A 22,367-nucleotide genomic window follows, 5' to 3' on the forward strand; every position below is an offset into this window, starting at 1 on the left:
GGGAGAGTACCAGATGGTCAGAGGGAGAAGCAGACTCCCCGCTGAGCAGGGAGCCCAACGTGGGACCTGGTCCTGGGATTCCACGATCATGACCTGAGCTGAAGGCAGTTGCCTAACCAACTGACCCACCAAGCACCCCAGAATTGGTGATTTTTTTTTTTATTAAAGATTTTATTTATTTATTTGACAGACAGAGATCACAAGTAGGCAGAGGCAGGCAGAGAGAGGGGAAGGGGAAGCAGGCTCCCTGCCGAGAAGAGAGCCTGACTCGGGGCTCAATCCCAGGACCCTGGGACCATGACCCGAGCTGAAGGCAGAGGCTTTAACCCACCCAGGCGCCCCAGAATTGGTGATTTTTAAGTCCTATCAAAGTGTAACCCAGTTAGCCTTCTGGAGGATTATTTACCTGTTAGGAAGAAGGTACATGTTTTACCAGGTGACATTTTTCATTGAATTAGTATACAATACAGTTAAAGAGATCAGGTTTTGACATTGGATTAACCTGGACATAACCTAGTTTTGAACTTGAAGTTCATAACTTGGAACCGTTTACTTCTGAAGGTCAGGTTTTTTCCCTGTAAAAAGGGACATAAAGGATAATTTACGTGATACAGAGTAATTAAAAGGATAGAGATAAGAAAAAATACTAAAATTATTGCTAGTCTTTTATAACAGGACTGTTTGAGACGGTGACAGGTTAGAAAATTGAAATATGAAATTGAGGCAATGCTGGAGAAGTTTTTGATAGTGGTAGCTAACCATGGATAGAACACCAGCACAGCAAAGATGGACTTCACTCACACATCTGGCTGTCTCTGGGTTTACCCTTTGTCCTATGCTGTGTTGCTACTATCCGTGGTTGGTAACTTAAAATCCTAATCTTTTATTCCATCTGTGGATCTTTTTCAGCACTCATGAACAGAAGGTGTCTGCACTCTTTCTAATACACCACGCTTACATTCATGTAGCATTTTTAATTGAGCATGGTTATGTACGTGATCTTATCCTAGAGTCACCCAGGTAGGAAAAGTCACATCATAGGTGTTTCATCTCCGTACTGTAGATGACAAAAGTGACTCTTAGACAAATTTTGCCCTTCCTGGGTTTTTTCATCTTGTCAGACAGGGTGTTGACGCCTTTAAATGCCCAGCTGCTGCATGCGTCCATTGATGCCACTTTTAAATAAAGTGTCTATAAATTGACATAAGCTAATATGCCATAAGTACGTTGTTGTCCTAGTATCTTTGGTTTTTTTTTTTTTTTTTTTGGAAGGGGTGCAAAACTGCTAAGACAGAAGTATTTTTTAAGATAATGCTACTAACAACAATTAATACTCTACATTAAATGAGAAAGTAAAGTCATTATATAGAGAGATTTTATTCCACTGCCTAAATGAAGATTGTTCCTTGATTAGTTGTTCCATTCTGTATTTGTAAAACATCATTATTTATAAATCCATTGATTAAATTGGTCGTTTTTCTTTGGATTGACTTAAAAAGAGTCATTTAGTTTCTGCTTGTGATTAGATTATACAGAAAATATTTTGTTTGAGTAATTTTAAATTATACAGGTGAATAGTTCGGCTAAAGATACATATTTAAACTAAAAAATTCTTGACATAAGGAGTCAAAGAATTATTTAATGTGTGAATGGATGACTTAAAAAACATATTTTTCGTGACACCTCTTGAATGTAGACATGAATCATATTACTTGAAATGCCTTGTTAAAATAATATATTTCATAAATGTGTTGATTTTAATTTCTTTTTTCTTTCTTTTATTTTTAAGGTTTCAGCAGAGCAGCTTTACCATTCGGGCTAGTTAGGCGAGAATTATCCTGTGAAGGTTATTCTATAGATCTGCGATGTCCAGGCAGTGATGTCATCATGATTGAGAGCGCTAACTATGGTCGGACAGATGACAAGATTTGCGATGCTGACCCATTTCAGATGGAGAATACAGACTGCTACCTCCCAGATGCCTTCAAAATTATGACTCAAAGGTAAATACTTATGTGCTAATATCCTATTTTAGCTACTGCATCCAAACTGGTAAAGTTATTATAATAATTCCAAAGTAGATGAATAGAGTCCATATCTCAGCCCATTTATTAAACTGAATGAGGCTTTTACCTACTAATGTGGATTTCTCCTTTTAAGCTTTCAACATTTAAATCTCTATATCATTTTTATATAGTTTGACATATCAGAAGGAATGTGTAATACATTTCTTTGATTTTTATATATCATAAAATACAGAGTAAGAATAATATTCCAAATGTAATCTTTTTTTAGGTCTGCAGAATTTTGGAATTTTTTTCTAACATTAAGAATGTATAACTCTCTGGGTCTTTGGAATAATTGGTCCTTAATTTTTTTTTTTTAAAGATTTTATTTCTTTATTTGAGAGAGAGAGAAAGAGAATGAGAAGAGAGGTCAGTGGGAGAAGCCGACTCCCTGCTGAGCAGGGAGGCTGATGTGGGACTCGATCCTGGGCCTCTAGGATCATACCTGGGCTGAAGGCAATCCGCTTAACCGACTGAGCCACCCAGGCGCCCTCATCCTTAATTTTTTAAAAAAGATTATTTAGGGTCATGTGGGTGGCTCAGTTGGGTAATTGTTTGCCTTTCAGTGCAGGTCATGATCCCCAGTCCTGGGACAGAGTCCCTCATCAGACTCCCTATTCAGTGGGGAGTCTGCTTCTCCCTCTGCCTTTTCCTTCCCCCCGTTCGTGCTTTCTTGCTCATACTTTCTTTTTCTCTCACATAAATAAATAAAATGTCTAAAAAATTTTTTAATTTATTATTTTAGAGCAGGGAGGGGCCGGGTCAAAGGGAAAGAAAGAATCCTCAACCCTAGTCCCTGCTGAGCCTGGAGCCTGACATGGGGCTCGATCTCATAATAGTGAGATCAACACCTGAACCAAAATCAAGAGTCGGTCGCTTAACTGACTGACCCACCCAGGCACCCCAGTCCTTAATTTTTTTATTAATATTTTTTACAACAAAAATGAGCAGAGAAAGTAGAGTTATCATACTTCTATTGCTACACAGACACAACCTCCCCAGTTACTGACGTCCTGTGTTGGGGTGGCTCAGTTATTGTAATAGATGAACCCACACTGATGCCTCATTATCATCCAAAGTCCATAGTTTACATGAAGGTTTATCCCTGGTGTTGAGTATTCTATGGGTTGTGACAAATTTATGATGGCATGTGTCCACCATTGTAGTATCATACAATGTAGTTTTGCCCTTTTAATAGATATGTGGTGATGTGTCATAGCTTTCATTTGCATTCCCAGTGACATGTCATATTGACCATTTTTTAATATGCTTACTTGCCATCATATATCTTCATTGGTGAGTTGTCTATTCGGGTCTTTTGTCCATTTTTTAGTCAATTGTTCATTTAAGAGTTCTTTATATATTTTGGGTAACAATTCTTTATCAGATAGGGCTGTTGGCAAATATTTCCTATCAGCCTGTGGTTTGTCTTCTCATTCTCTTGAAATAGCTTTAAAAAAAAACAAAAAAAAACCACAAAAACAGCAAGTTCAGGTTAAGAAAACAAATAGTGTGCTTTCTGTCTTTCTTTCCTTCCGTATATTTATCTCATTGATTAATATTATGTTTTTAAAAATGGTGTGTTGGAGTGGCTCCATAAGCTGAGTGTCTTGACTTGTTTTCAGCTCAGGTCATGATCTCAGGGATGTGAGATCAAGCCTGGAGTCTGGTTCTGAGCTCTCTCCCTCTCCCTCTGCCCCTCCTGTTACCCTCTCTCTCTCTCTCTCTCTCTCTTAAATAAATCTTTAAAAAAAAAAAAAAGATTTCTGAAAATAATGTGTATTGGAAGGTGTGTTATAAAATTTAAAATATATAAATGATATCTCTTAAGGGGATAATTACCTTCCTACATATAGATCATATAGATAGAATACCAAAAAAACTGCTGAGAATGGATATTGCTTTTTCGCGGCCTTACTACAGAGCACCTAACTCCTGGCCTCTTTTTTTTCTCTTTTCTCAATTTTGCTACACTTGGCATCTTAATTAAAATTTTCTTATATATAAGATATTAAAATTGTGGTTAGTTATGGTCAACCAATACAATCATATCCAGCAGTTGTAGCTATTTGGAACACAGAAACTCTCTGAAGGAACATTTAAATATCACAGAGTTTATTATACATTATTGCTTTCGTATTTTGTTTACTAGGAAAACCCTTCATCTTTCTCTTCAAAGCCTTCACTCTCTTCTCCTGCTTCTTTTCCCCCACTGGACACAATATTTTGTCTAACTTTCTAGCTTATTTATTAGTGTACCTTAAAGTAGAATAGCAAAATTTCTAGACTGGTATCTGTTTAGTGTAAGCAAAATGAAAACATCAAAAGGTGCTAAGAGGCAATGAAGAAAAAAAAAAGTAGAAAAACTGTTTTTTAAAAAATCCATGCCAGCGGCACTTGGGTGGCTCAGTGGGTTAAAGCCTCTGCTTTCGGCTCAGGTCATGATCCCAGGGTTCTGGGATCGAACCCTGCATCGGGCTCTCTGCTTGGCAGGGAGCTTGCTTCCCTTCCTCTCTCTCTGCCTGTCTTTCTGCCTTCTTGTGATTTCTGTCTGTCAAATAAATAAATAAAATCTTTAAAAAAAATCCCTGTCAGAAGAATATGGGTACAAATTGCTGTAAAATCTCTGATTTCATAGAGAATAGGTATTGGCCATATTATAAGTAGCACATTATAAGTAGTTTTTCTTTAAGATTAATACTGGTTAAGATTTTTTTAAGAAACCAGAGAACAGATTTCATCAAATTTTTATTTTGGTTTCCATCAAAACCAAAGATTTTCCATCAAAATGATTTAATTCTGGGGACACCTGGCTGGCTCAGTCAGTAGAACATGTGACTCTTGATACCAAGATTGTGAGTTGGAGCCCTACGTTGGATGTACAGATTACTTGAAAAAAATAAGATCTTTTTAAAAAATGTTTAAATTTTAGTTCTTAAGGTCTCATTATTAAAAAGTTAAGACAAAATCTTATTTGCATAAATGGTACTTGAGAAAGGTTTTTAAAATTTAAAACAGAAGTTCACTATTGTGTACCATTTGGAATCTGGCCTGTGAAATAAACCGTAAAAAATAACTTACCTTCGGGGCGCCTGGGTGGCTCAGTGGGTTAAGCCTCTGCCTTCAGCTCAGGTCATGATCTCAGAGTCCTGGGATCGAGCCCCACATTGGGCTCTCTGCTCAGCAGGGAGCCTGCTTCCTCCTCTCTCTCTGCCTGCCTCTCTGCCTGCTTGTGATCTCTCTGTCAAATAAATAAATAAAATCTTTAAAAAAAAAAAACTTACCTTCTTTGGAAGAATGGATTCTGTGCTCCAGTAAATTGTAATAGAACTATTTGCACATAGTGTTTCAAAATTGGGGAACCGCCCATGCTAGAGAGACAGTAAAGGCAGCCACTAATAATGGACCATTTATCCATTCTTTACATGTTGAGCTGTTTAATAATTGAACAATTTAATTTAATTGGTATTAGATGAGCATTTAGAAGTAGGCCAGAGAGAAGTGGGAAGTAGAGAAATATGTGCAATTATCTGTTTTTACAGAATTGACAAGCAAAGATCAGAGGAGTTGGTACAAAGAGAGGGTTTGGAGGAGTTGGCCTTGAGGGGACTGTACATTGTAGGTAACTTATCATTGTTTGTGAATGTCTACAGTTAAATACATAGTTCAATATCTAACAAATCTAACAATATCTACATAGCTCTACATCATATTTGTATCTAATAAATATAATTACATATTATAGGACATGTAGAAGCTAAGTTATTTTCATTGTTTCATCATGTTATAAAAGCAGGGCTGCATTTTTTATAATACTTTAAAAGGAACTAGAGTTTTGGGAGTATTTAAATTCTTTGGAAGCATACAGTTGTTCACTGTACCCTTATTATCAAAAGTTTTGATCAATTTATGATGTACTAGTGCAAATAAGGGGTTAATTCCAAAACTAGCTGTAGGACCCCCATTTTTAAATTGTTGTATTATACTGGTGGCTTATAATTATTTAGTCAGCACAATAACAGTTTAAACAAGAACACTTTAGTGAGGAAGATGATGTTAAGTAGACTTAAAAATGAGTTTCATAGTAGTAGCTTGTAAGTACTTCATTCTGCCTTTGTCAGAATGTAAACCTTTAGTCTACCATATTTGACCAGTACAAAGTTACAAAAAACTGTAATAAAATATGTAGATAACATTTTTGCAGCTGAATTATTACTGAATAATAATTGAGTCCCCTGGAGTTTTTGTTTTTTAAGTAAGCTTTATACTTACACTTATACTTATACTTTATACTTATAACCTGGACATCAAGAGTCTTATACATCACCAACTGAGCCAGACAGGCACCCCATTGTTTAAGTATGTTTTTTTCATTGAAAACTACTTTCAGTGTTTACAGATAAAAGTAAGAGTTATTTTTACCAAATTCCTAATAATTTAGCAAATTTTCTATTTGTAATTGTCAGAAAATGTGATATTTGATAATGTAGGAAAGAGATATTTTTTGCTCTGAGATAAGATAAATTCTCTTTAGAAAGCTCTAATAAAAGCACTTGAAGTTTTCTATTAAATTTCTAAACTATAATGATGGAGATAAACACTAATTTCAATGCTACTGAAATTAAAATATGTTTGTATTGTATTACAAGGTTTTTTCACCCCTGAATGGAGGGTGAAATGGAGGTGAAATGGAGGTACTTTCTCCATTGATTTCACTTCAACAGTTGAAAGCCAAGTAAATAAATATACTTACAATTTTGGCTGTAGTGGTGGTAAAAATATTAATAATTGTTCTTCATTCTTCGCTTTCTATTTCCTGTTCATTCAAAAGTGTGAAACGAAGGCTCTATATGAAACTGATAGTACATTTGTCTTATAAGTACAATAAATGGCTCATCTGAGCAAGTGAGAAATGAAATTCATCCCTAAAATGCTATGTATTTTAATAAATTAATAAATTCATTAAAAATCAGCATGTGCTTTCTATCTCTGACAAATAAATAAATAAAATCTTAATAAAAAAAGGGACGCCTGGGTGGCTTAGTCGGTTGAGTGTCTACCTTCAGCTCAGGTCATGATGCCAGGGTCCTGGGATTGAGTCCCTGCATGGGGCTTCCTGCTCAGTGAGGAGTCTGCTTCTCCCTCTGCCTATTGGTCCCTTGCTTGTGCTTTCTTTCTCTCTGTCTCTGCCTCTCTCTCTCTCTCTCTCTCTCTGACAAATAAGTAAAATCTTTAAAAAAATAAAATAAAATAATGACCATTAAAGATAAAGTTTTTAGCACTTTTTGAAGATAATTATCGTGAGATACCTTAAAAAATTGTACAACAGTTTCCGCTCTTTGCTTTCATTAAAGCAACAGAAACAAAAAACCTTACTACTGCTCTGGAGTATTTGATTAATAAGGAAATGAGAATTTCCCAATAAAACCGGGTTTCTGCGGCCCTTAGGTACAATCTAGTTTCTAAAGTGACGTGCTGAATTGTATCTGCGATCATCTTCCAGTGTCATTTATGGCTGTCTCTCTGTTCATGTTCTTCACTCTGAGAGCCTGCTCATTCTGATCAAGGGAGTTTGCTGCCTTAAACAATGCTTTAGAATGTGCCCTTAAGTTTTTAGCACTTTGGTTTAGAGACCTGAAAGTAAATATGTACTTTTTCTCAATATTTAATGTTAGTTGAATGGGCATGGGTAGGTGAGGTTTTACATCAGATGAGTAACAGATTTAACTCATGCTACCAGATATGCGTCGTTATGCTTCTATCAATGCAAAGAGGTTCTGAAATTAATATTTGTTCCCCTCAAGAAGATAGAAAGGATACATGCCTCAGTTTTTTCTTACTGTAGGAAAGGTTTATGTTGTGTAATTGATTCAAAAATAGGCTGTTGTCATTTTGGAATTGCCCAAGGAGAACAAAGGACTGCCCTAGACATGGAGAACTAGTCTGGCTCCTTTAAAGCTTCTGGCCAAAATTTTAGCCCACATGTAGACCCAACTGGCTAGAACCTCATAGCATAACTGCATGACATTTCTTATTCAATAAAGGTCAATGTATTTTTGGTTGTTGTGCTACCCATTTAAGTTTCTTTTGGGAGCAATTTTGCATATAAATGAATAGTTCAGCAAGCAGTTGTTTATACAGAATTGGCACTCACAAGACTAGTGAAAGAACATATAGATGAAGCAAACATAAACGCAAAGTTGACAGTTGCTGGTGAAAGGATGAGGTCATGCACAGAGGTTCTGTAGTTAGAGCATGCAAAAACTCTAGAGAACCCCTGAATGTAAGGGACAGAGGTAAAGTTGCCATCAAAGGAACCCGGACAGGCACAAGAAGGTAATGTCTCAAAAAGCCAATAGCAAAGTTAATAGTCATAGCAATAGTAAAATAATAATAGTAAAGTATAAAAGATGTACACTTTTTTCTTTTTTTAAGATTTTATTTATTTATTTGACAGAAGAGAGCGAGAGAGCACAAGCAGGGGGAGCAGCAGAGGGAAAGGGCAAAACAGGCTCTCCGCTGAGCAGGGAGCCCGATGCAGGGCTTGATCCCCAGACCCTGGGATCATGACCTGAGCCAAAGGCAGACGCTCAACCATCTGAGCCACCCAGGTGCCCCGCCAAGATGTACACTTTTTTCTTATTGGTGTTGAAGATCTTTATTTTATCTAGACAGCCCATATAAAAGAATACATAGGGTTTTCATGGTAGAGTTTCAGAAATCAAGAAAATGGCATTTAGCCTTGCCTAGACTAGAAGAATTAGGTATTTCCCTAGTCACAGAGCCCTCAATGAATAAATACACGACCTAGATTTTTAAAGTAGGGGTACAATTCAGGGACTTTTGTCTTAAAGGGAAAAGATCTGCTTCTCGATCTGGCACAATTTCATTAAATGAAGCTAAATATGTAGATGACAAAACTTATTTCAGAGCCGGGATCTTCTCCACATTGGTTGGGGTGATGGAAATAAGCTCAAATATCTAGGAATCAGGTTAATCCCTTCCCATCCTATATCCCATTCAGTAACTTTTGTATCCTCGAATTTCCCTTTTCTAAACCTATCAGTGTCCCAGCCTATTATCACCAAGCATAATTACATTTTATTTAACATGTCAATCCAACAGCAACTCAAGTGGTGACAGTTCCTTGCATGTATGAGGATCCGAAGGAACATGTTATTTTATATGTAGGTGCATTACCTATTCTGTTCCATGCCTCTTTCCATTGTAGTGAATGCAGAGTGAGTTTCGGAAATTTAGTGCATATTCTCAGCATGTAGTTAGAAGGCTCCATGGAAAGGACCAGTATACCTTATTCTGGAATAAGCACAAGAATCTTTCCTCTGCCTTTCCACCTCCCATTCTTGCTACCAGTCAAGGCACATAAGGAGGGACCCTCTGTGCTGGTCAGTGGTGGGGACATATGTGATTGTTTCTATTTTAAGAGAGTTATTGAATAACATTGTTAGAACTGCTGAGGAACTTGGGACTCATCATATTCTAGTTCCCTTTCATTACATCAGGGAATCAACTGTCATTGCATTCAGTACATTTTGTCCACACTGCAGCATGTATTTTCTCCTCACTTACTTTAAAAATATACTTGGGAAGGTGTGACAACATGATATCCCTCTTTTCACTTTGTGAACCTTCGGAAAGGTTGAGTGATTTGCAATAGGAACTGAAACTTCAATTCGTCTATACCTGGAATCTTATTAGCTACTATCTTAATGGCATGAAAATTTATTATTAGTGATAACTAGTGTTAAATAATAATTCTGTTACCTAGGTTTTAAAAACGGGTTTCTGCTATTTTCAAGTACACTGGTAAGATATTAAGTATGTGTAAAATATTTAAAAGAGATACTTAAATACACACACATACATACAAAATTTTCCTATGAGAACTGATGGAGATTGGAAGCTTCTCACAATTTAACCAAGAAAATCCATTAGAATGCAGTCACAGTTCTGCCAGTATTCTCTGGGAGACTTCATGATTATAGATTTCGGTATGGGTTTATTTTCCTTCACATACAACCCTCTCAACGTTTATATTGATCATTCAGTCTTTGTAAAGAAGCTTTGTATCCAAGTCAGAGCTGTATGAGAGTTTAATTATTTTTCCTGTTTCCTGGTCTCTCCTTATAGTTATCAATACATTTAAAACCTGTGCTTCTAAATATTCATATCCCTTTCTTATTAATGGAACTTTTTTAGAAGGAAAAAAATAAGCCAATCTGCCTTTCCCCCTAATTTGATAGTTTGTAATATTTGGGGGTTTTGTATATTTTCTTCTTGCATTATTGTAAATACTGGTCAGGGATACTTTTCTCTTGTTTAGTGTATTTATTCATTGAACCTATTCTTTCTCGTAGGATTTAAGCCTGCCATTTCTGAAGAACTACATTCTTACCTTTGTACTGTTTATCTCAAGTGCTTTTATCTATCTGTGGTGTCAGATTTATCAGCCATTTGTCCATTAAGATGAAATGTATCTGGGGAAAATGAATAACTCAGATGCTACTAACTCATCATCTCTGTGCAATATATTAGGTTATTTTCTGTTAGGTGATGCATTTCCACTAATTCTTTTACTCTTGGCCAAGCTGCTTTAAGACTGCTAACTGAATTACAAGCATCTCTCTTTGGCCAAGGATTGGGAGGTTACTAGTATAGATTCTTGAACCTTAGTATAGGAATAAATAACCATTAAAGCTCTAATTGGTCTATCTAATTGGACACACAGTTTGCATGTCACTTACTGATGGGTATTTAAACCAAAGCATTCATTGTAGGAAGGGGAGACTGTTGACGGTAATAAACATGAAACATATTAAACATTCACATTTACTGTTCAAGAAAGACTAATAAATTGTAAAATGGCTTAGAAGACAAATAATCTAAATATCCCTTATGACCCTGCTTATCAAATGTAGAAGAAAGAAACAATGTCACATCAAAGATTCTGCCCTACAGGGTCCTCTGTTTCTCCTTTTAAAATGAAAATTAGTGAAACAATTCTACTGGTTAATGAGGACTGAGAGAACAAGTGTGAATTGCCCACTTCTAGCTCATATGTGGGGTTTTAACCTTTTATGTCTTTTGGTCAAGGAAGCCAGGACCAGTTTTCCTTAGGACAAAACATTACTAACCTCAGTATTTCCTGAGGCTTATTCAGTGAAGTAAGAGGTCTGAATAATACTTTAAAAGTTTGAATTTGATTTTTGTTTTGGATTCTGTTCAGATGAGAGAAAAGGGAAGTTAGTTGAAGTTAGTTCTCAAAAGGAAAGACATCACATTTCAACTGGTAATTTTGCTTCAGTTTTTATTTTTAGAAGTTGTCTTTATTTTTGAAACCAAAGTGGAGAGGTAAAGAAATAAAATAAGAGCAAACGTGAACATTGCTTTGACATACAGATTTCAGTATCATTGTAAATAATCTGTTCATAATGCTTTTCATAGTTTTAAGTATTATTTACTCCTTCTTTCTCTTTGAAAGATGTTTCAGATGAGTTTACAATGGTATCTCAATAGCATATATAATGTCATATATCTTGTAGTTTTTACTCAGAACATTCCTGACTTCATCACACTAAAATATTGGTTTCTATTTACAAAGTCAGTTTAAACATTAATTATGTTAATTGCAGAAACGATGTCCAATTTAGTGTTATATTACCTAAATGTACTACATAATCAATGTTAAATAACTAAATGAAAGCACACTGTATCTGCTTACATTAGACTAGCTTCAAATACCTGATGAGTACTTTGTTTTGTACTGAAGTGTGATTTCTTTTTAGTGTATAGCTGTTCTCTGATGGCATATTACTAGTGTCATATATAAATATGCTTAGAAGCGTCTTTTTAAAAAAGTCATACTTTAAACAAAAAATAGATACTTGATCAATTATAGAGAATAGAAATGGTCTTTTACTAGATTTTCAAATCAAGACTATTCACTATTTTTCCCTTTTTTTTTGGTTTTCTCTTCCCACTCCCCACCAAAAAGTCATAGCCAAATGCTACTGAAGTGCAATGTAATATGTATTTTCTACCATTATAAAAATAAACTGTGAATTTTAACTTCATTTAAGAATTTGGAGTTGTTTTTTATATGTAGTACAACTTCTTAACAGCATGTTTATTACCAGGAAATTAATACATGTATTCATAAAGACTTTGACAAAAATTCACTGCCTGAAAATACACTGTTGATTATTTAATACATTTTATTATGCAATAAATGAGAATAAAATATAATTTTGAGTGAAAATGAGAATCTTCCATTCTACTTTATTTTTTATTTTATTGAGATTCCTAAGTAAGAAAAAAAGAAAAACTTACATGTTATTTGGTAGAGAAAAAAATCCTTAGTCTTTGTTTTATTCCAAATCCTTACTTTATTTTCTTAGTAGGAGATGAGGAATTCTGCTTTGCCACTCAAAAGCAGGTAGCAATTGTGAATCAATATCATTTATAATATATTCTAATGGCTAATTTTATCAAATGTAGAGAGAAAAATATTTGATATTAAATTATTTCAAAAGACCTCAGCTGTCATTTATTATGGGCTTACTAATTTTTCTATATATCATATAATGAAATTATACCTGGACCGTATTAACAACAGCAGCGGTAACAAAAAACACCAGTATCAATATACTACTCTGTATGCAGTCTAAAGAAAATTATTGTGGTTAATTAGGTTTCTGATAGCATTATGGATTTATCTGTCTTAGAGGTTTTAAAGACCTTTTCTTTTTACTTTGCTATGTATTTTCTTGAAAAATACATAGCAAATAAAGCAATTTAGTTATAGTTCTTAATGCTGCTTGCTATTCCATAGTAGGTTTGGACCTAATATTTCTGGTGTTTCTAGGAAAAATCAGGTTTTGAAGAAATGAAGTGAGCGATTCTGTAGTCTTGATATTTATTTCATATAGATCAGTCAGGTTTATTGTTTAATGCATTTCCCCGTTTTCCCAATATTCTTCACGTCATATACAGCCAACACAGACATGATTTTAGAACTCACATAAACAACACTCCCCAGGCCTTAGAGTGTCTGAAATGATAGTTACTCTGTATAAGCTCTCTTGAGATTATAGCAGTGGTCTTTCTTTTATTTATTTATTTTTTTAAGATTTATTTATTTATTTGAGAGCAAGAGGAAGAGGCAGAGAGAATCTCAAGCATACTCCGCTCTGAATGCAGAGCCTGACTTAGGGCTTGATCCCACAACCCCAGGATCCTGACCTGAGCTGAAACCAAGAGCTGGACGCTCAACCAACTGAGCCACCCTGGTGCCCAGGCAGTGGTCTTTCTGTTCATTTCTTTCAGATCAGAGATCTGTCATTGTTATTGAACTCACCTGTAATTTGTGAAAATACTACTGTTCCTAAAACTGGATTTACCATGAAGCTAAAGCATCTTAAATGTTAGAACCGTTCAGTTGCCAGGCTCTTCTAAGACACTGCTAGGCCCCCTACCAGTGTGCTCAAAGGATCATATGTTTTCGTAAAGTTTGCTGAAGTATGATATTTAAACACAACCTTTTAAGGGTTTGATTTCATTCTCTGACTTCTTCTCTGTTACACTTCTCCTCATTTATGGTCACTTAGGAGTAGCCAAAAGCTACCGGGATTCTGTTAAGTAGAGGTTTAGTTGGTGATAAATTCAGTTTGGATTCAGTGAGGTATTTTTATGATTCTGCAGACACTCGTGTACAGTTTAGTTATTGCTAGCTGTTCTGGAGAAGAAATGGCCTCTAGAATTACTCCTGTTATTCATTATATTGCCTTACTGATTGTGACATAAATGTGCAAGGCCAGATGTCATATTACAATTTGAATGTGTCCTGTGGCACCTGAAATATGTGGCAAGTGGAGAAGAAATAATGTTTGAAATGTAGGGACCCAGAAGCTAGTCTGTGGAATCCTTTCAGTTATTAATTGCGTTAAACAGTGTAAGTGGAGGATTTGGTTCTCATATGTAACTAATCAAAACAGAAGTTCTCTCCTATGTATTCTTGGGGGAGTACATGGACAACATTTCAGGTATAGCACTTAAAATTATAAAGACAACATATTGTTCTGTTTTTCAGTGAGTATCAGATAAAATAGAATTTACCGGGATACCTGTATTCATGGGGCATAGGCTATAGCAGTTCAACAAACATAAGCACCCGTGACCTTGTAGGCACTCACTTTATGTATCCAAACCATCAGTAATAAATAACAAATTCTGAGCAGCTGTTCTAGAGAAAACCAAAATTATAGAAAGTGAATTTGTAAAATTGTTATATATGAGACAATGGTAGGATTTGTGGTGAAAAAATTATTAAGGAAAATGTCATAAAGGAATGCCAGCAATTAATTTATTAAAATGTTATTTCAGGTCTCTGGATTTTGTTGCTTGTGATACACGGTTGTTTTGTGATTTTTTTTTTTTCCCCTAAATAACTACTCACTTTGGTACCTAATTTTCTACTTGCAATTTTTCTGTTTGTTTGTTTGTTTCTTTAAAGTGGTACCCCTTAATTTGAGCTTTGGACCTCACAAAACTTGAATCTACCCCTACCATTTTTATTTATAATATGTTGATTTTGAGAAATTGGCAGTGTTCTACTTGACATTCACAGCTTGATGTATGCATTTCAGGACATTTCATTGTATCTTTTGTATTTTATTTCATTGTGTCTACATTATAGGCTGAAGATTTAGAATTTGGGATGAAAATGTGAAAAATTAAAAACTTAAATAAATTTATTAAGGGATATTAAGTAGATAAGATAATAAAACATTAATAAAAGATTTAAGATAAATCTATTTTTCACAGTTTACATTAAATGTTTCATATAAAACCTTTCTATTATGATGTAGGCTAAATGAAGAGCTGCTTTTTTTTTTTTTAAGATTTTTTATTTATTTATTTGACAGAGAGAGAGAGAGAGAGAGATCACAAGTAGGCAGAGAGGCAGGCAGAGAGAGAGGGGGAAGCAGGCTCCCTGCTGAGCAGAGAGCCCGATGTGGGGCTCCATCCCGGGACCCTGGGATCATGACCTGAGCCGAAGGCAGAGGCTTAACCCACTGAGCCACCCAGGCGCCCCTGAAGAGCATTTTAAATTAAATGTGGTTTAAACTAATTTTTAAGAAGTTGTACTAATAGGCTTTGCTTTTATACTTTTATCCATTCTCCCCATTCCCCATTTTTGGAAGTTTCCTTTGCCCTCATCCCATAGTCCTAGTATAGCCTTTATATGGAGAAAAAATATATATTTTTAAGTTACTTTTCTTTAGTAATTATTTCATGGGTTTCTATAAGATCCATAATCAAAAAATGTTTTAGTAAATCAAACCTTTTTATTTTTTAGTCTTGGAACTTGTGAAAACAATGTAGCAAGGAGAGGCAAGAGAAAGTATGCCGATTTTGCTAGGATATGTTATAATTTGTGGGTTTTTTTCCCTACATTATATTATATTATGACAGTCCTAAGATGTTCTCATTGTTAATTCATGGACTTCTGTAGATATAATTTAAAAAATGTTTATGAGTAACTTTTGAAATCTGTTTGTGGGTTGTTAGGTGAATGAGACTATGCTATTTGAAAACGTGTATAAACAGGTATGTTAGACAGAAAGATAAATAGTGGTCATTACAAATACATTATCTGATAAGTTGATTTGAGACCTTTATATGTGCATTGCCATTTATTTCAACCCTTGACGAGTAGACCTTTATTAAGCTGTGATGATTACTGAATATGAAATGTAACCAAGATTATTTTTTATTCAAATATAATTTAAATATTCATCAAAGAGAAGTTATGCTTGAGACTGACAGAGACTATTAACATCAAAAAATATAATTAACTGCATTGGGTATCATGAAGCAGAGTTAGCCAAATAGCCGAGAGGTCTAATTGCTCTAGAGTTTGAGAAGCAATGGTTTTATTTTATGCGGTAGCTGTGGAATTAATAGTAATGCGGTTGCCTATGTGGGCCAATTAAAAGCTGCCTGTTAAGGTTCATTGCTCTATAGGAAACCCATTGAATATCGCTTAGTAAACAGGATTGACATGTCAGGGTGTACAAGAAGATGAAATGCAATAAAATCTGTGAAAATGAGAAGTATCATTAAAAGAACTGTTTTTGAAAACAATTCATTAAACTCTTTACAATAACGGTGTGGTAGTGGATGTTGTGGTGTGCCCTCAGATTCCCCATTCAGGACCGGCCACTCTTGGCCCCAGCCTGCTGTTGGGCTCCCAGTGAGTCCCCCGCCCAAGACTGCCTTGGACTAAAGGGATCTGAAACCCTTCTCCCCGGAGGCAGCCCTCACTGATTGCCAGAGTACAAAGGCTTGGCCTCCTCATCCTTTGCTTCATTTTGAGACAGCTCTGAAGGGCACTCTCCTAACTCCAGAGCTCCCTCCCTAAGGAATTTGTGGCACCTTTGTTGCAGCCACATTAGACTTCTACCCAATTCTGCTTCCCTGATAGTTCCAAGAGTACAGTAAGCCTTCCAGAGATCTCGGCCTCCCATGTTACCTAACCTAAGAAAGGTACTACTAATAAATATAAAAACAAGTCCTGTCAGTGGGACTGGCTACACACATTGTAGGAATTCAGCAATTAAAAACTAAAATAGTTTTAAGCCCCTCAACACCCCCCCCCCGCCCATTTCCCAATTCAGGTCTACAGATGGCATTTTATCTTTGTCATGTGATCCTTTTTCTTTAATAAATGTAATATTCTGACATTTGTGGTATTATTATGCTTTTTAGCTGAATACAGAAAGAAAGCACTCCTGATTGAACTCAAAAGATTTTGCCTTGCCCAGGCTGTAGAGATTTAAAAGTGGGCCGACATTCTCATGGCATTTTGACATTAATGAGGTTGTTGAAATGGAAAAGTTGAAGGGTCAAAGATAAGAATAGTAGCAAGCTCTTCTAGTGTTTCTTTTTCTTAATAGTGATATATCAAATACACTTAATAAATTGACTATGATTCCTAACATAAAATCTGTAATGTTATGTGTTAAGTGTAGAACTTTAAGAATTAGAATATTTTTCTTGCAAATAAAAATAATTCTAACACTCCCTAGCTATGAATTACACAATCTCAAATGCAGTTTACTAAATTAACATAATATTACATATCTCTGTAACTTTTATAAGATGTGTAACAAATTTTAAATAGCTTCATAGATCTTAATATGTACAACGTAATAAGGTATACATTGTGTCTTTAGTCTGCAGTGATAAAGATGGTTTCCTAGACATTCATTATTGAATACGCTCCCCCATTTATATCTGTGGCCTAAGACGGCATGTCAGCTTTCAGAGGAGTGATGTTGCTGCTTCACAGCACACAGCCCTGTACTCCCAAGCCTATACATGGTGTTAGTGGTATTAAAAGCTCTTGAGTCTAACATTTTATAGGTCACAATGAACTGAGCCTTTCAGACAAGTTACTGATATGAAGCTAATTCTGGCTAGGAGTATAACATGGAATGGAAGCGTCTGCCTTCTTTGTTTTTAAAAACCTACACAAACCATGTAAATTAGGAAAGTTTTAATTTGGTTTCTGTCATATGGGTATGGAACTATACTTGACTTCTGAAAATTATATTTTATCTTTCACTCATTAACTGATGCTCCCAGATAATTCCTAAGCTATATGATGTACAAGCGAATGTGCCAAACTCAGTAATGGTATTTATGAACAACTGGTAAGGATATATATTTGTAAGTCTACAGACTGATGTTTATGGAGTTAATAAATTGTGGAATAAGTCACAGCATTATGCACTGCATGTTGTCAGAGATTCTTAAAGCAGGCATGAGCCCCTCAAAGATGTAGTCTGGTGATGAAGAGGAGATGTGTGCAGAAATAAGTAGGATACCAAATCTCTCAGCACAATAAACTACTAAACCTGATGGAGAAGGGAAAGTGATAAGTAATGTCCTGAGATAGGAAGATGTGCTATATGTTGAGGGAATGCTGAGTAAGGTCTGTTTTAGGGAGTTATTCAACTTCTGACCTCACGCTTTCAAACTTCCTATACCATGAAGCATCTTCTTTTTGGGCACTGTAAATTCTTTTCTTGTACTTAGGCTAAAGAAGGAAGGATCTTTCAAAGATTGAGTTCTTCATGTTTCTCAAAATTCTATAAAATGTATTTTAAAAATTATTTTTAACCTTGTAATGTGAGTATAGAAAATGACACTAGGGCTTTAGATCATTTATTAATTCAGCAAGTGAGTTCACCCTTTTTATGGCAGAGAACTGTAATGCATGATTTCATATTCATTTGTTAATTTCCTTCTGCATATTGTTTGGATGTGGTATATTTAGGGTATTTCTATACTTTTCAAATTGTAGGTATTTCTATATATAGACTATAGCAGCATATGTCTTATGTTGCTGTTTCTAGTGCCAGAATCACAGGTGGATATAAAATTTTCATTTCCTTCCTCCCCTTCTCTCTCCCTCCCTCCATTCCTTCCTTCCTATTTGTCTACTTTCTATATCTATCTATCTGTCATCTGTCTATTGTTTGATAATTTCTTGCCTTTGAGACTGAGATGTAGTAAGAGGACACTTCCCTTGATCTGTGCTTTTTATTTTTTTTTTTTAAGAGCACTTGGGTTAATATGCTGAAGACTAAATGCTTATGAGTAGGTGTTCAGTTATCGAGAATGCCATGAGCAATGCCTTGTTGCTTTCTTATCAGCTACTTCCTGCTGTCAGCTTGGCACTTATTTCAATAGAAAAGGATTTGCATCAAATGTAATGCCTTATTATATACAGCTAACATGGGGTTTTTAATTGTGCAAACACATGAGACTCCTGCAGTGATAGTCAATTTGATAAAAGGATTAGATTATGAATATTTTGTCATGATTAAAGATTACCTCTGATTTATCATAAGTAAGCCAGTGAAATTTGCCATATTATTTATCAGTCAGGTGAGACTGCATTAATTTTGAGAGTGTATGAACCACACAGTATCCACCTCTTTGTAAAGAGCCTCTAATGAATTTGATTATTTATATTCAGATTATAGATATTAAGCGTTGTTTTTAACTTTCTACACCTGCTCTACTGCTGAGAGTAACCCAAGATTCTATGGTTCCAGCTTTCTGTCTTTATTAATTTTCGTCTCTTGTCTTACAGAAAGTTAAGTAAACGTCTATGCAAAATTCCCGCCTTTGTTATTAAAGAAATGACAAGTGGTATCTATCAACAGAATATTTTGAGTTGTCTCTTTGATTAAAAAAAAAAAAACCCTTAATAAAATAATAGAGGAACGAGAATTCTGATATAGAAAGTATTTATTGAGTGAGTACTTTCTGCTGTTAACAGGACTAGGCATTCTGATGGATTTAAAAGAAGCTGGAGGGCTAATACTAGGGCCCTACAACTAAAGGCATTGAAAGAGACCTGGAGACATGATGCAAATAAGTGCCCAGCACTCTTAGTGTTTGGGAAAGAATGTAAACAAGACCGTGAGGAGTTTACCAGTTAATTCGAAACATGGAACGTACTTGCTGAGTTAAATAAAAGCTAAAATGCAAAATATACAAGAGATGCCACAAAGCAGAATGTGATTAATTGCCAAATTAGTTACATAGACAATTCCTGCTGTAGGGAGAGAGACAAAGATCAACTTCAGGTTCTGTTAATCAGGGATGAATATGATACTGTCGGCCCGCATCGTTGATGTGCTGGCTTTCTTTACACCTCCACTTTAGCTGATACTTCCTGCAAATGTGTGTGCCTCCCTCACACCTAAGTACATGGCAACGACTTGCATAGATGGCACCACTGTAAGATGGAAAACAAAAGTTCAGCAAACTAGTAGCCTATTGTCCTCAGTTCTAGAAATATTCTACCTCAGAGACTTAAGGTCTTTCCAATGGTCTTCTTGTTAAGAAAATAGTCCAAAGAAGTATACACAGTTATTTCTGTGAGAATTCTGTTCTGATGCATCTTTCTAGATGAGCAAGAACAACATAAAGAAAACACAGATAACAGTTTTTATGGGGTGCAAAATTAAAAAGAGATAACTAATAGAAGCATATTCATAACTTTTAGATTAATTATGTAGCACTTTATTTTTGGAATGAGAGTGTTTTCACTTTTTTACCATTTGGGGAAATGTTGACTACATCTTTTCCCTGAATTAATTTATTAGTTTATTAATTTATTGATTTATTAATTCAAATCCTATTATTAAGACACTGCTCACTGATGCTTTTGCATCCCCTTTTATGCAAAGGCCCTCCTATATTTTTGTTTATAAACTATACCACATATTTTATTACCAAATATTTCATAAGTTGCATGAGGAAAATAAATTAATATAAAAGCTATATAAGAAAAGTGTATTTAATTGAAAAATTTTGATGAGAAAATAATAGTAGTGAAATATGTAAAAGATTTTATGCCAGAAGAATTTACTTCAGGTAAAGAATAGCAGTGCTTTCTTTCCTCTTGATCAAAAAACAAAACCCAGGCATGTAGAGTAGAATATGGTCATTTTAATAAAAAATGAAATACTTCTCCTGAGTCATTTAAATACTTCAGCAAAAAGTTGTATTTAGTCTTAAGTTTTTTATAGATGGAAATTTTTTAAAAGTCATGCTATCAAGTCTTATGATTTTATTTCTTTGCTTGCCGTTTGATTTGTATAGGAGTTCTGTGAACATTTGTTGGCTGTGCTGTAATCAAAGTGAGGTCTGTAAAAGCCGAAATTATATTATCCATCAATTAGATTAGATACTCCTTTGTTTTATATGCAGAGATCTATAATGCTGACCAAATGATGCCCCATCAAACATCTTGGGAGGCAGAAAAATGTATTTATGGCATAATTTTCTTGTTTTTCAAAATCACATCCAAACCAAGGGAATAATCTTTTAAGGTGAATTTAAAATTGCAATGACAAAAGTCTAGTTTACTCAGTGTTGTCCTCTAAAACTCCTTTTAGTTGCAGGTTCTTTTGCATTATTTCAAACTCTAATCCTCTGAGCGGGTAATTAACGGACCAGAAAAGCCATTTGTGAAAAAGAAGAGCCATAAGGGTGGAAATATTTCTTCACCGAATGATCTTTAAGAAGTAAATAATTACAAAAGAAAAAGATTTGGGATGAGCAATCTAAATCTGAGGATAATTAGAAGGAATAGAGTATGAAAATCGAAATGCTTGGCATGTACAACAATTCTCATATCATAACAAGACTAATTAAATATTTAGAAACCAAAAATCCCCTCACAATTTGAAGAAAAATAACCCACGACAAAAGGGTCTGCAACTTTGCAGATAATTAGCAAGGGTTATAGGAAGGAAAAACATCACAGATTGGCTCCAAGGCTTTGCAAGGTCATGTCTTATTACGCTGTGTCTTTTATATGGTCTGGTAACAAGTTTCTTGCTAATTTAATCTAACTAGGGCATCCCAAAGTGATTTCCCATTTCCCTTGTTAAAAATGTGATAGTTTCTGCAAATGCAAACTGTAGTAGGTTAACATTTTTATAAATAATTGCTCTTAATTGATACAGGTCATAATAATTTTTTGAATTATTAAAAGCAGAGGTCTTGAAAATTTGGACACAGAAGCTATATTTTTTAAGTATTCCAAAATTTTATAGTTTTTATCCTGACTTAAATTATCTTACTCCTTTGATTAAGTAGTTAGACCTGATGACCCTGTGAATGAAACTTAGTCTCAGTGGCATGCTTTGTAAATAAATACTTCTTATTTTGCTAATAAAAGCAAGCACATTTATGTTGAATGTGCATTTCTGCAAACAAGAGATTTTGTACTGGATTAATAAGGCTCTGAATGAGTCAAGCCTAATTTGCGTTAAACTGACCCCAAGGTCCAGTAAAAACTGCAAGGAATTTCAGAGGTTTCTAAAACATAGTAAGTTGTTTTTAGCAAATCAGCATTGCCATTTCAAATGCTTATTTTAGTAATTAATGTGGAATTTTTGAGGATTATTAAGTTTCTCAGATGCACATTTAACTTGCAAATATTAAAGTATGCAAACTGTCTGGTTATAATTCCTAACATTTTATTCAGACTCAAAATGATTGTGGAAGGTATCACTTTTATGTTATTCCTGTTTTTAACATACTGAAAAATGGGATGAAAATATTTTAGACATGGGCTTAAACAGGATTTGACTGTCAAAGCTTTTGTTCACTTGCTGTGGGTTATCTGATATTTATTTATTTTGACTTTCTATTTCTGTTGTGTACTGTACACTTTTTCAGCCAACTAGG

General features: G+C 34.9%; 1 protein-coding gene across 35 annotated transcripts in view; it reads left to right on the forward strand.

The window, feature by feature from the left end:
- Positions 1–22,367, forward strand: part of ADGRL2 (adhesion G protein-coupled receptor L2) — a 382,248-nt gene that overhangs the window by 295,264 nt on the left and 64,617 nt on the right. For all 35 annotated transcript variants that reach the window (XM_032870191.1, XM_032870192.1, XM_032870194.1 and 32 more), the window contains one exon: positions 1,790–2,003. In XM_032870191.1, coding sequence (XP_032726082.1) covers positions 1,790–2,003 — 214 coding nt within the window. The remainder of the gene's footprint in view (positions 1–1,789; positions 2,004–22,367) is intronic.

Source organism: Lontra canadensis, unplaced genomic scaffold, assembly GCF_010015895.1.
Source record: "Lontra canadensis isolate GAN:19392208 unplaced genomic scaffold, GSC_riverotter_1.0 scaffold40, whole genome shotgun sequence".
In the NCBI taxonomy this organism is placed as follows: domain Eukaryota; kingdom Metazoa; phylum Chordata; class Mammalia; order Carnivora; family Mustelidae; genus Lontra; species Lontra canadensis.